Below are 14,338 nucleotides of genomic sequence, written 5' to 3' on the forward strand. Positions count from 1 at the left end.
TATACAAAATATGTTGATATAAGCAAACTAAATGATTATGAAGACAACATTCTTTTTAAATGCTCATCACAGCTATTGGCATTCCTTCTCTTTAACTTATCTGTATTAGTTACCAAAATATTCCACGACGGATAAGTAATTAGCCGGAATCACGTACGAGAAATCACATACACAATTACTCAACTATAAGCTGTGTTTACTTATAATGTAGTTTACAAAATCTTTGGTCACGCATACCCAATGTTTGATTAATACTACACAAATTGTAAAAAATTAGTTGTCACATAGTAAACATGGTACTATTTTTCAATGATTATTTCTAGACTAAATAATCTTGACTTATCTTTAAGAATAAGTTCTACCATTGGTAATAGTGAGTAAATTATACATACTTTTGCAATTGGAAATAGGAAGCAAGTCTTCTAAGGTGTTTGTTCCTTTACGCCGATGTAGCGGTGTGCAATAAATGTGTATTTCCTTGCCCACCAGGAGAGAAAACTTGAAAAATGTTACAATAGAAACAATGTGTCATGATCCCAAAGTGGAACTGTTTGGCCACAACTTGATGGAATCATTATCAGACACATGTATCATGCAGAAGAAAAAGTCACACAGAGAAAAACTTTACATCTGCTCTTGTTTAGAGGAAGAATGTAATGACATTCTTCACTTCCCTGGTGCCAAGGCAGCGGGTAGTATAAAAGGTAAGGTGTTATTCAACTTTAGTTATTTATCTTCTTGTTATAAAAAAACCCCGTAATTAGACATTATTATTTCCTGGTTTCTTACCTACATTCCCCATCCTTTTCCCTGATTCTTTTTCTGTAACACCAGCATGGTAACGTGAAAAAAGAGGACTAAGTTATCACACAGATCATTAAGATATTTGATAGAAGATATTTGAGAAAATATTCCAGTTCTTATTATAGAGAAAGGAAAAGGAGGAAAGGGCCCTTTCTAGTACCCCCAGTATGTTTTTACATAGCATTGCACTGGGTCATTGTTTGTTCTATGTGACAGTTTCGTTACATTCTGTATTTTATTATTGAGTTGTATCATTTATGGTGCCTGTATTTCACTCTAGCCAAATAAAGCATAAAAGTTCTGTCATTTATTTTCCCTCTGATGTTTTAGTGAGGTAGCAACAACATAGCAACATCTAATATGCTTGTTTTTGTTTCTGTGGTAATGACCTATCAGTGTCTGGTTGTGTGTCACAATTAAGCAATTAATTAGAATTAATTACAAATACTCAAATTAACTCACATTCATGCTAGCACACACCCCTTCTCACACACATGCACATTCATGCTAACACACACCATCTCACATACATACATACACATGTATGTTAACACACACTCTTTCTTATACACATTCATGCTAACATACACACGTACAGATACACACTCACTGTAAAATACATACTAACATAGATGCTCACTTTCTCACTCCCTTCCCTGCTCTGGCTATGATAATATCTACATGGACTGTGTATTCCAACCATTTGCTGGGATTTAAAAGTGTACACAGAATAGATACATTATGTGTCTTTGCATAGTTCCAGTTACACTTCAGCTGTATCCAGCCCCGTGTTGATTGGAATTTCCAGTAGCAGTGCTACCCCTGTGATATATGATCTGGTTTAATGTACATATTTGCAGTACTTCAGCTGTTTCAAGTACCATCTGAAGAACAGACTTGCAGGGGATACAAACAGGTGGTATCTCAGTTCCATAAAACCGCACACAAGTCAATCCATGTGCAGCAGTCATCACAATCATAACTAAGAATAACGTGGACCACACAAGGTGTGAATATCACCAGCTCATTAGTTTATGGAATTTAGATCGAATCTAAGAGCCAATATTCAGGCGATCATTTTAATGGCATTGTTACAGGACATCATTTATTTGGAGCAAGACAGGCTAGCCTTATTGAGACTTCTAGATAACCTGTACATGTGGTATGTAAAACTAATGCCAGCTTTAGGACTGGATATAAACATATGAGAATATTTGCAGCTGCAACTTGAAACAGTGTTTGAGTACAGCACCGAAAACCCAAGTGGCCCTTGTATTAAGTCTGTCCATAATGTCTAACAGCTAACAGCGAAATATAAGCCCAATATCAAATGTCAGAGAGATGGTATGGTAACATTTACCTAATTAGCATCCATTTTGGAACAGGTTGACATTTTATTCCTTTGCAGTTACGGCTTTCGAGTAGCTCATCAAACTGCTTGGTAAAAAAAATTGTCCTTTTGCCGTAGTTCTTATAGGACCCTATGACTCGCCTCCTAAAAAGTAAATGAACTAGAGATACTATAATTGCTAAGCTAAAAAATGCAAAGTAGTCCTCAGCTTCTGAATCTCCTAAAAGGCATTTGTATGTTTTTCTGTCCCTGCCAGCCAGGGATCTGAGGAGCCTTTCAGCGTTTGTTTACTCATCACCTGGCGCTAGCAAACTCAAGATGTCACAGGTTCAGTGTATGAAACAGTTCATTCAGTATTGCTGTTAGTATGCATGCTGATGCACACACTGGGAGCGGGTGGAGAACAGGAATCTGCCGCTCACTGTTCGGTTTTCATGCCCATGCTGCCATAAAAGCCCGTGAGACAACCTCCGATACCAACATCAGCAAAAGGATGTTGTTATAATCACTGATGGCTGCTTTACATAGAATCACTAGAAAAGCACTGCAGCAGCATTATCGTTATCAATATAGAGCTGCTCCCATTGGTTAGACACACAGGGGGTTAAATACGACTCAGCTTTACATTAAAACATGTTTAATGCTTATTAATTACAGTGTAATTAGCATATAGGAAACTGCTGATATATGTGTGATATCTATAATATCATTAGTTATGATTTTCTATTTTGTTTGTGATCTAATTAATAAATGTAAATCATGGTGATGTTTTAATTGACTTAATTTGTGTGTAGTTTGTATTGCTTCTACTGGTCACACCTTGCCACATCCTTAGTGCAAACTAGATAACAAAACTTCATGACGTTAGTCCCTTATTTTATTTTTTTGCACGCAGGTAAGATTCCATCCTCATATATTTTCTGTAACTAGGCTAAATTTATTTTTGTTAGGGGCAACATTTCTTTACGGAATACAGTAAAGTTTTGTAAAGATGAATACCAAGAAAGGTTATGATACATAATGAGCTACTTTATTAATACCTCTGGTGGTAATAACAATGTATTGAAAAGAGTATCACAACAAGGTTACAGATAACATATTTTATATCATATGTGTACTTAGCTTCAGAGATGATCAGCAAAACCAAATATTCCCAGTTAGGGGAGTTGTTTATCCAATTGGAAATACTTTATAGTGTTAATAAGCACATATGACATTGCATCTGTGACATGAATCACTAACAATGACAAGCCATGTCCACTACAGGATCAGTAGAGGCAACCCTTCCATATACTATTGATGATGTGCAAATTATAACCTCCAGGATCACGTTATATTATCCCATTGCTGAGAAGTGAAAAATTACTGCCCTGACACTTACTCTCTACTTAATTTAAGACATTTTGTGCTGACATTCATATTGGTTTTTAACCACTTTTCTGTTCTTAACCAGAATGTGTTCTTTTTATTTCTTTTAGAAAAGAATGCTGCTATTACTAATGTTTTACCTGTACAGACATTACAAAAAGGTAAGAGCTAATAAGACAACGTACTTCCTGACTGACCTTTCAACTTGTGTTTTCATATTTTGGTGTATGTTCCTGGAATTTGTAATCTAACATCAAAAACCTAGGAGTGTTACTTTTAGAAAGGGAAAGCTCATCAAAGACCTAGACCTTTTTTTAAAAATCCAAAAAAGTAGTCTGTTGATTTAAGAGTTAGCTTGATTGACCATGCTCATTGGTAATTGCATGCCCTCACATGTTAGCACTACTGAAGCAGCTTGTATTTACTGATATAGCTATGTGGTGGACGAATCTGGGTTTGGCGGATGTTAGAAGATTGTTACCTACCCTAAGGCATAGTGCCTACTGTTAAATTTGGTGGATGAGGGATAATGATCTGGGGTGTTTTTCAGGCTTTGGGCTATTCCCCTTAGTTCCAGTGAATGGTTATTGTATTGCTCCAGCATACAAAGACATTTTAGACCATTGTGTTCTTCCAGTTTTATGGCACCAGTTTGGGCAAGGCCGCTTCATGCTCCAAATACCTGACAGATATGTAGCATTTGGTTCAACTTCAAATAGTGCCATCAAGCAAGAAACCATTTCATTCTTTCCTCTGCAGGCTCAATCACATATAAACAACGCAAAAGCAAAGCTTTTTATATTTCTATCTGTGACCACTTTTGCGTCACATGGTAATTAAGTGTTCCTGGCAACAATTGTGAATGAGACCAAACTTTTACATGATTGAAAACTATTTCTGAGCAGGGATTGGGCTTTCAAGAAATAGGAATTATGTTTTCATTGCCACATTAGATGGCCAACACCCTTATTATTATCTTGTATTTATATAGCCCCGTCATTTTATGCAGGGCTTCTTACGGTATATATTAGCTGCATATGGCAGGGCTAGAACTGGCAGACTAAGACAAACCAATTATGTTGGATGGGCACATCAGCTTGTAACAGTATACTGATGGGGTATAAAGAGGAAACATTTTTAATGCCAATTCTGTATCTTTTGTGATTGAGTGAACCTTGTGTAACCCATTAAATGTTTTAATCAACTTTATGCTATGGATGTTTAGACAGATGGTTTAAGATGATTGTAAAATGCTTGTGGTTGTTTTTCTTTCTTTCTTTAGAAGAAAATAAGAAAATTGGGCAGCTTGGAGAGTACAAATTGTCCGCACTATGCAGGTTTTGTGACGTGACACAAACGTCATGTAAGCCAAACCAAGGCCAGTGTGAAAGTACCTGTACGAGAAATGCCATTTGTGAGTTCAAAGAAGAAGTGTGCGTCTCTGTATGGTATGTGTCTTTTGTGTTTTTTGTTTTTTTTTGTTAAAAAGAAGTTTTAACAACTCAAATTCTTACAGTTAACAATGAAGAATTATTGTGCAAATAATGTAACTGATGTTTTTTGGGTGCTTTTGGCCTTATAATTTAACATCCTGATGTAGTGTACATTGTACAGAGGGGGGTGTCACTCTTGCTCAATAAATTACTGGTAAATCATCAGGTTATGAGAGAATTGGATTAATTGGATACTTCTACCTTTTAGGAGGCAGAATGATGAAAATATAACAGAGGAGACGCTTTGTCATGACCCCAAGGTGAAATTGTATGGGCACAAGCTAGATGACTACAACTCGTCAAGATGTCGAATGAGAGAAGTGAAGATGCCCGGAGAGACCATGTACATGTGCTCCTGCAGTGCTGAAGAATGCAATCTCATATATTATTTCGCAGAAGGTATGCTTTTATTATACTCACGTTACAAAAGACAGTTTCAACTATTCCAAATACTAGTATTTGATGATTTTGCAAAACTGATCCCTATGAACACATTTTTCAATTTTCTCTGGGTGCAGGGGCACGGCTAGGGGTGGGCTAAGGGGGCTACATTCCTAAGTGTGGTGGGCAGCCCGAAGGGCGACTCTGAAGCTAACGTATGCATCAGTACGGAATCTCTTACTTCAGCTTCAGGAGTTTCCATAGATAACTTTATGTGGCGGAGCCGCAAAGAGGGAAGCCACAAGCACCCAAGTAAGCTAAAAAGCAGCTGGGTAAAGGTAGATAGACATTGAGGTATATTTGATGTGCTTTTATTTTAGTTTGCCTAATTTTATGGGCAAAATATTAATACACCATCCATTAAGTGGTAGAGGGTACCAAAAATATCCATAATTAGAGTTTTAAGAGCATTAGCATGTTGGGATTGTTATTTCAAACTGGTGGTAAGGCAGGTTGAAAATGCATGGTTTACAATAAAACTTCTAAGTGATTCAATGGTGACTTAAATCGATATTTTAGAGGCTAAAAACTATATATTGATGCAAAGTATATTTGTTTTACTATTCCCATCTGCATGAGAACTGGGCAGGATTTATTTGTTGCCTGTTATGAGTTCATTGAATGCTTGAATCAGCCCCAAACAGTGTGTCTGATATAGAGCTGAAACAACGAATCGATAAAATCGATAATAATCGATAACGGAAATCATCGATAACGATTTCCGTTATCGATTAATCGAGTGATCAATTCGTTGTTGGAGCACTCGGCTCCTTTTACTTACCTCCGCGAGCGTTCCCCGCTTCTGCTACACGCTCTGCAGTCTCCGCCTTCTTTTAGCTACGTGACGGATGTGACGCGTTCCGGAGGTAAGTATTCTTCATGTCTATGTGCACAGATCGCACAGAGCCACTCGCACAGAGCGAATCGCTCTGTGCGAATGGAGCCACTCGCACAGAGCGGTTCGCTCTGTGCGAGTGGCTCCACTCGCACAGAGCGGTTCGCTCTGTGCGAGTGGCTCCATTCGCACAGAGCGGTTCGCTCTGTGCGAGTGGCTCCATTCGCACAGAGCGGTTCGCTCTGTGCGAGTGGCTCCATTCGCACAGAGCGGTTCGCTCTGTGCGAGTGGCTCCATTCGCACAGAGCGGTTCGTGAGTGTGGGTGCAGGGCAGAGTGGGGGTGGGGGTGCAGGGCAGAGTGGGGGTGGGGGTGCAGGGCAGAGTGGGGGTGGGGGGTGCAGGGCAGGAGACTGGGTGCAGGGCAGAGTGGGGGTGGGGATGCAGGGTGTGAGTGTGGGTGCAGAGCAGAGTGGGAGACTGGGTGCAGGGCAGAGTGGGGGTGGGGATGCAGGGCAGGGTGTGAGTGTGGGTGCAGGGCAGAGTGGGTGCAGGGCAGAGTGTGAGTGTGGGGGCAGGGCAGAATGTGGGGGCAGGGCTGGGTGCAGGGCAGAGTTAGAGACTGGGTGCAGGGGCACAGTGCAAAGTGCTGGGTGCAAAGTGCCAGTGCTGGGTGCAAAGTGCCAGGGCTGGGTGCAAAGTGCTGGGTGCAAAGTGCCAGGGCTGGGTGCAAAGTGCAAAGTGCTGGTGCAAAGTGCTGAATGCTGGGTGCAAAGTGCTGGATGCAAAGTGCCAGGGCTGGGGCAAAGTGCTGGGTGCAAAGTGCTGGGTGCAAAGTGCCAGGGCTGGGTGCAAAGTGCTGGGTGCAAAGTGCTGGGTGCAAAGTGCTGGGTGCAAAGTGCTGGGTGCAAAGTGCTGGGTGCAAAGTGCAAAGTGCTGGGGCAAAGTTTCTTGAACAGTAATAGTCCACCTCTTTTCAGAATGTTTGGGGTTATTTTGTTTCATAAATATTGTGTTTGGGTTCTTGTACTTTGAAAATATTGTTTTTTATTACATCATAACAAAATAAGAATGTTAATGTAAATTTTAAGTTGTTTTTTAACATCCAGTTCATTAAATTCTTTTAAATAAACGAAAAATTTGCATATTGTTTTTTTTATCCGATTAATCGATTAATCGAAAAAATAATCGGCCAACTAATCGATTATTAAAATAATCGTTAGTTGCAGCCCTAGTCTGATAGAAGCTCCAAACAAAAGATGTAGGTTTTGCGTGAGTTATTAAGACGAACATTCTAGTCCCAAAATGTTTTCTTTTTTTAAATTCATATTGGAGTCAATTTGTACGAAACATTTTACCGTGTTGAAATCTGTGAAGGCATTCTTTAGCTGGTGAAGATTTTCTCGCCTGTGAAAGAATAATAATAGCACTGCTGTTGAAGTCATTGGGAGTGGCGGCAGACAGTTGCATGTAAAATATGAGTGTTCAGCTAGCAAATGTGTGACGGGCTTTTGCGATTTGGACTCCTACTGGGCATGTGCAAGAAATGTACATAAGTGCTTTCTGCTTTCAGAAAGGGCAGCAGGGATGAGTTCAAGAGTCAGAAGCCCCACTTTCTAACTCCTAACCAAAGAATGCCTGCACACACACTTGCATGCTTTGGACCCCATGCAAAATAAACCCCGATAACCATTAAACATGAAATAGGATTAGAGTGTGCCTCAACAAATACTGCATAAAATGTTTTAACTATCCCTGTACTGTATTCATATAATGAAACTCTCCGTGCTTCTGGATGGCAAGCAAAGTATCAAAAGGATGTCTAGACCAGAGCAGTTGTATTGTCATCCACCCTGTGTTGACCCTAATTATATTCTTTCGCAGTCTGTAATTCTATTGTTGCTTTTTGGAGCGTCAGCTGCAACTGTAGCGGTGTCGTGAAGTAGGGAGCTGTACTCTAGGAATAAGAATAAGAGAAACAATACCAAACAGGGCTCTGTTGTTCTCTTAAAAATTGTCCTAGATTAGCATTTCATTAAAATGAAAGCAAACTTATTGGACTGGTTTCCTTTTTGTAAACAGCAGGAAAGTAAACGGTCTTGTATCACGCGTGATGTTTCCTGTCTTTGTTCAATGATAGAGAGAATCACAGCAAGCCTGTATCGAGCTATTGCAGACAGCTAAATAACACACTGTATAAATATCCTGTTTTAATCTATCCGCACAAAGGTGTTCACAGCTTTCAGATTTAAGAATACGTTAGGTAATGACAAAGGCTGATGCTTTTGCTGTGCTTTTTTCATGTTGTTTGAGAGATTAGGCCTAACAAAAGCAATTTGTTAAACCTAATAAACCCTTGACCAGTCTTGTTTCTTTTCCAGTAAGCTTTTATGTTTGATTTAAAAGCCGATTTCAAGCAGAAAATGCTCACATTTTTGTTTAGGAATGTAGTCCTTGAGATCCAACCTGGCTTCCCATCAAGGGGCCATAACTGAATAAGTCACGCTTAGGACACGTTGGGCTCACTTGGTCACATTCATTTGAGCGGTAACCAGGTCTACTGGAACTACCTTATTTCAACAGAGACCTGGATTATTGGCTTGATGATTTATCAGGAACTCATATCTCTTCCATTTAAGAAGACAGTAAAACTCCCCTGCTTTAGTAGACCTACAATCCGCAGATGTGTTCATCTTGGTGTCTTGTTCTTCATTAAAGTGATTGCTACATGTTTGCTTTCTTCATATGTATTCTTATTCTTTTAGGGGAGGTGTTGCATTGTTTCCTCAAAACTAAGTTCATTAATTAAAGCTTGTGTTTTTTCTTTGGTATCGAGTGTAATTGTTTTGGAGACATTTAGTTTAAACACTAAGATCATGGAATCTGATTTAAGTGTCTCAGGGTGACAGGGCCAGCATTATCATTTCTTGTCATAAAGTTCTCATCCTTCTTCTCACCCACCCTTACAAAGGCTGCCTGAAGCACCCAATAACAATTATCAACTTAAAATACGGGATAAATAACTTAAATCATGCATACACATTTTAATGAAATCGAAGTATTACCATTAAAAAAATCATTTAAATTTGAATAAACCATTTTCTACTTATTCATGCCCTCTCTTTTTTAGAGTACATTGGACACCAATCATGTTAGGAAAAGTGTTTAACCATTGAAGAGCCTTGATTGGCCTTTTTGTGGGGGGTTGGGTTAATTTGTTGCCACAGGACCTCATAATTATATATCTTTTTCTCCTCTTTATGCATTCATGCTAAGCCTGTCACATACCTTTTGCTTTTATTTGCTTGCACTAAGAGCACTTTATCACATGTTTGTATAACAGAATTATACCTGTATATTTTGTGTGTGTCGAGGAAAACACACAAATATTGCAGCTGCTGGTGTGTTGAGAAACCTGGTGGGTTTTTTTTTAGTTCTGTAATAAATTACACATTTGAAAATACCATACCGTTTTATGGTACCAATATACTACATTGCTTTTTTTTATTAATATCGTTTGCATTAATATATGTTTTGTATCTTTTAGCAGAAACAGAGGTTGGATGGAAAAACATGGCTTCTCATGTTGCACTGATAAGTCTTCTTCCACCAATTGGGATTACTCTTGCAATTATTCTCATCTTCTACTTCTACCGTATCCAGAGGAAAAACAAACTCCACAAAAAAGGGAAGAAAGATTCTAAATGCAGAAAGCATGGAAATATAGACTGCAGTGATGCCCACGCCATTATGATGGATGATGACCGTTCCGATATTAGCTCAACATGTGCCAATAACCTGAATCACAACACCGAGCTTCTGCCAATTGAATTGGACACGTTGGTTGGAAAAGGCCGGTTTGCGGAAGTGTATAAAGCTAAGCTCAAACAAAATACTTCAGAACAGTTTGAAACTGTGGCGGTCAAAATTTTTCCTTATGAAGAATATGGATCCTGGAAGATGGAGAAAGATATTTTTTCAGATGTAAATCTGAAACATGAAAATATTCTACAGTTCCTGACAGCTGAAGAGCGAAAGACGGACCTGGGAAAACAGTACTGGTTAATCACAGCCTTCCATTCTAAAGGCAATCTACAAGAGTACTTAACAAGGCACATCATTTCATGGGAGGGCCTTCTAAAGCTTGGAGGCTCTTTGTCCCGAGGCGTGGCTCATTTGCACAGTGACCACACACCATGTGGAAGACTCAAGACGCCAATTATTCACCGTGACTTAAAGAGCTCAAACATACTTGTCAAAAATGACCTCACTTGTTGCTTATGTGACTTTGGTTTGTCCCTTTGGTTGGATCTGTCTTTAACAGTAGATGACCTTGCTAATAGTGGGCAGGTAAGATGAATTACATTACAAGTTTTGAATGCTAACCTAATATAACAGTTCTGGGCTCAAATAAGGCAGGTGCATCCTCCTTCTAACCACAAAATGGGCAGAACTGGGATGGCTTATAAATGAAATTCAACAGGGAACACGTAAAGATGGCAGGTGAAAGTGGGGAGTGAGACAAGAGGGATATTGTCAAAAGTGTACGGGGTGTAGTTGAAATTGGAATCGCAGACATTTACTGATGGTGTCCCTGCAAATCAATTTTACAGGTTGCTAAAGTCTCTTTGGAAAATGCCAGTGTTGGCTCCCTTAAAGTTAACTCCTAGAATCTGGGGATGCCCAAGGGCATTATCTATTTTAACTTTATTTTCAGGTTTTATCACTTTGTCCTGTGTTAGCCAATAACATGATTTTCTAGCATTAATATGCAAACCTGCAGGTGATCGCAGAAAGTAAATATATTTGTTTTACCCTTTTAAAAACATAGAAAAATAAGCCCTATCAGCTAGTTGGAGAAAACCTTTAAACCATGTTGTATTTTTAATTTGAGTTACAAACTCAATTAAGTACTGCCAACATCAAAGCACACACATACAGTATATCTATATATATATATATATATATATAAAGTATATGCAAATGATGCAGAATAATCCTTCTTTGGAAGAAGCCTGTATGTACACCTGTACATTTTTATCTAATGTAAATGTCTGCAGTACAGCTAATTTAGGGAATTTAAATAATTTCTATTTCTCTCCACGTACAGGTTGGAACTGCCAGATACATGGCTCCAGAGGTCCTGGAGTCCAGAATTAATTTGGAGAACATGGAATCGTTTAAGCAAACAGATGTGTACTCAATGGCACTTGTGCTTTGGGAAATCACGTCACGCTGTACTGCAATTGGAGGTATTAAAACACTTGAGTATCGTCAGCAGAAGTGTCACATTATGCAAAATGTTTTATGATCCTCTCTAGGATATGCAGCAGTGTTTTATAGTATTAAATACACCACAATTAATAATTTAGCATATTGAAGTAACACTCGTGTCAACATAAGAATCCCAGTCTTCTAGTTTCAAAAAATAACTATGTAGTGTTATTTTTTGTGCTATGTAGAATATCCTGTATTTTTTAAGGTCACATAAGGTAAAGTAATTAGTACTCAAGATGTGCAAATATAAATGTTGGTATTAAGGCAGCAGCCCTTGATAAAAATCTTTCAATAACTTGATTTTCCAAAACAACCCATTCAGAAGCCGAGCAATTGAACAAAAGCTTAAAAGATCATTTCATCAGGTCATCGCAATGTAAAATATATTAGAAAAATTCCCAGAAACCACATATCCCTGAAGGTGTGATATGTAAATAGGGATTTTAGTAAACATTAACAAAAACAAATTCAGTTTCCCAAATACTGAAATTATATATTCCGTGGTAGGACCTTAGCCACATTTCTTTTAGAAATATCCTCTTTATTATTGCAGATTTGCAAGTGATTCGAATAAATTCATTGGGGATCCCAAGCAAACAAAAAAGTTAATTTTGAAAAAGAGAATTTAAAGAAAAACATGCAATAAAAATGTGCAGAACACACTTGCTAAATGGACAAAAGTATCGGGACACCTGATTATTACACCAACAGGGACTTTTATGACATCACATTGAAAATACATAGACATGAATATATAGTTGGTCCAGCTATAACCGCTTCCACTTTTCTGGGAGGGCTTTCCACAAGATTGTGGAATGTTTCTGTGGGAATTTTTGCCCATTTATCCAGTAGAGCATTTTTGAGATCAGGTACTGATGTTGGACTAGAAGGCCCGGCTCACAATCTCCGTTCCTGGTCATCTCAAATGTGTTCGATGGGGTTGAGGTCAGGGATCTGTGTTGGCCAGTCGCGTTCTTCCACACCAAATGCGTGTCTTCATAGAGCTTGCTTTGTGCATTGGGGCAGTCGTACTGGAGTAGAAAAGGTCCTTCCCCAAACTGTTCCCACAAAGTTGGAAGCATAGCTTTGTCCAAAATGTCTTGGTACGTCCACCTCAGCATACCAAGACATTCTGCACGATGTTATGCTTCATATTTAGTCATTATATTAATATCTATGTACTTAGAATGCAATGTTATAAAATTCTCTGTTGGTGTAATTGTCAGGTGTCCCAATACTTTTGTCCATATAGCGTGTGTGTATCTATCTATCTATCGACGTGCACCAGTGGCAAAAAATGGTTGGAGCATTCAATGCATCCTCTAACCTACGGTGCACGTAATTATATTGGTGCTTATGCAGCCTGCATCCATTGTTCGATCTGATGTTGCCTTTTTTATTTTCATTTTTGTTTTGCATTTTATTTATTTATTTTCTTCGATATGGCCTCTTTTTGATTATGGGCCATTAATGTGCGTTCATGCGCCTTAGGAATCCAAACAGGCCCACCCTCAATGTATTTCCTTGGACTGCTAAATTGAGGCACTGAGCCCCGTGGAAACCTCTGCCACTTTTGCTGAAGGATGTTCCAATAATCTTCCATCCTCCTACTAAAGTAAAACTACCTTACATTGTATCTAAGCCTCTGACCCTCTATGACCTTTTGTCCTAACATTTATTTACACTTGAAGTTTACTTTAAGAAATAATCTGAATATAAATGTTAAGAATGTGAGAATCTATGGTGGTGTTTTACTTCTCCCACTGTTCCTTAAAATGCCAGGAATGTCTATATAAGCCTGCCTGGTATGTTGAGAATCTAAATAGTAGTTTAACTGAGCTACATCCCATTTGTACTAGTACTGAAAGGAAGACATTTTGCTTTGGTGTGGATTTCATAAAGTTTGATATGTACTAAAGAAATGTCTTCATCATTTTCACAAACAGAGGTAAAAGACTACGAGCCTCCGTTTGGTTCCAAGGTGCGGGAGCATCCCTGTGTTGAAAGTATGAAGGACAATGTACTGAGAGACAGAGGAAGACCCAAAATTTCCAACAGTTGGCTTAATCACCAGGTAAAAACAGTGATTCTACAGAATGAGTTTTGTCCACATATTTATAATTATATATTAATAAAACACACACAATATTAAATTAGTTCTATTGATAGGTAGAGTAAGTGTTTCTACTATTAACCTTCCCTTTTCATTGTCAATGCCTCTTTTTCCAGGGCATACAACTAGTGTGCGAAACCATAACCGAATGTTGGGATCATGATCCAGAAGCTCGACTCACAGCTCAATGTGTGGTTGAAAGGTTCAATGAAATGGAGCAACTTGACAGACTGTCTGTGAGGAGTTGTTCTGAAGAGAAGATTCCAGAAGACATCTCAGAAGACACAAACAAATAGAAACACACATAGGAATGCCATTGACTGTGTAGTAAAAGGCCTTCTAGGAATCGGCATTTTGTAAACCTATGCAACCCAATGAAATGACTTGCAGAAACGATGTATTCTCCATATGGCTGGAGGGACAAAAACAGGATTAAGTTACACTGACAACCAGAGCGGTATATGCAGAGTAGTTTGTGGCTTGGCATTGGATGAACATTAAGATTAAATGACTCCTCAGGATATTTCTATTTTTTTATAGTCAGAATATATTTGCACTTTATATGTATTTGTATAAAGCCATATGTTGACTTTATAGTATGTATTATATGATATAAACCAAAACACTTTCCCAGGAAAATGTATAATACAGAGGAAAA

The 14,338-nt window shown here is 38.5% G+C and overlaps 1 protein-coding gene across 2 annotated transcripts in view; it reads left to right on the forward strand.

Moving 5' to 3' along the window:
* Positions 1–14,338, forward strand: part of TGFBR2 (transforming growth factor beta receptor 2) — a 32,264-nt gene extending 17,926 nt beyond the window's left edge. Inside the window, exons 3-10 of one of the 2 annotated variants that reach the window (XM_053467790.1) lie at positions 490–704; positions 3,634–3,684; positions 4,806–4,971; positions 5,225–5,415; positions 9,838–10,640; positions 11,401–11,542; positions 13,514–13,641; positions 13,797–14,338. In XM_053467790.1, coding sequence (XP_053323765.1) covers positions 490–704; positions 3,634–3,684; positions 4,806–4,971; positions 5,225–5,415; positions 9,838–10,640; positions 11,401–11,542; positions 13,514–13,641; positions 13,797–13,976 — 1,876 coding nt within the window. In that variant the 3' untranslated portion in view covers positions 13,977–14,338. The remainder of the gene's footprint in view (positions 1–489; positions 705–3,633; positions 3,685–4,805; positions 4,972–5,224; positions 5,416–9,837; positions 10,641–11,400; positions 11,543–13,513; positions 13,642–13,796) is intronic. The other variant, XM_053467791.1, reaches the window with a different exon arrangement.

Source organism: Spea bombifrons, chromosome 5 (genome assembly GCF_027358695.1).
Source record: "Spea bombifrons isolate aSpeBom1 chromosome 5, aSpeBom1.2.pri, whole genome shotgun sequence".
Taxonomy (NCBI): Eukaryota; Metazoa; Chordata; class Amphibia; order Anura; family Pelobatidae; genus Spea; species Spea bombifrons.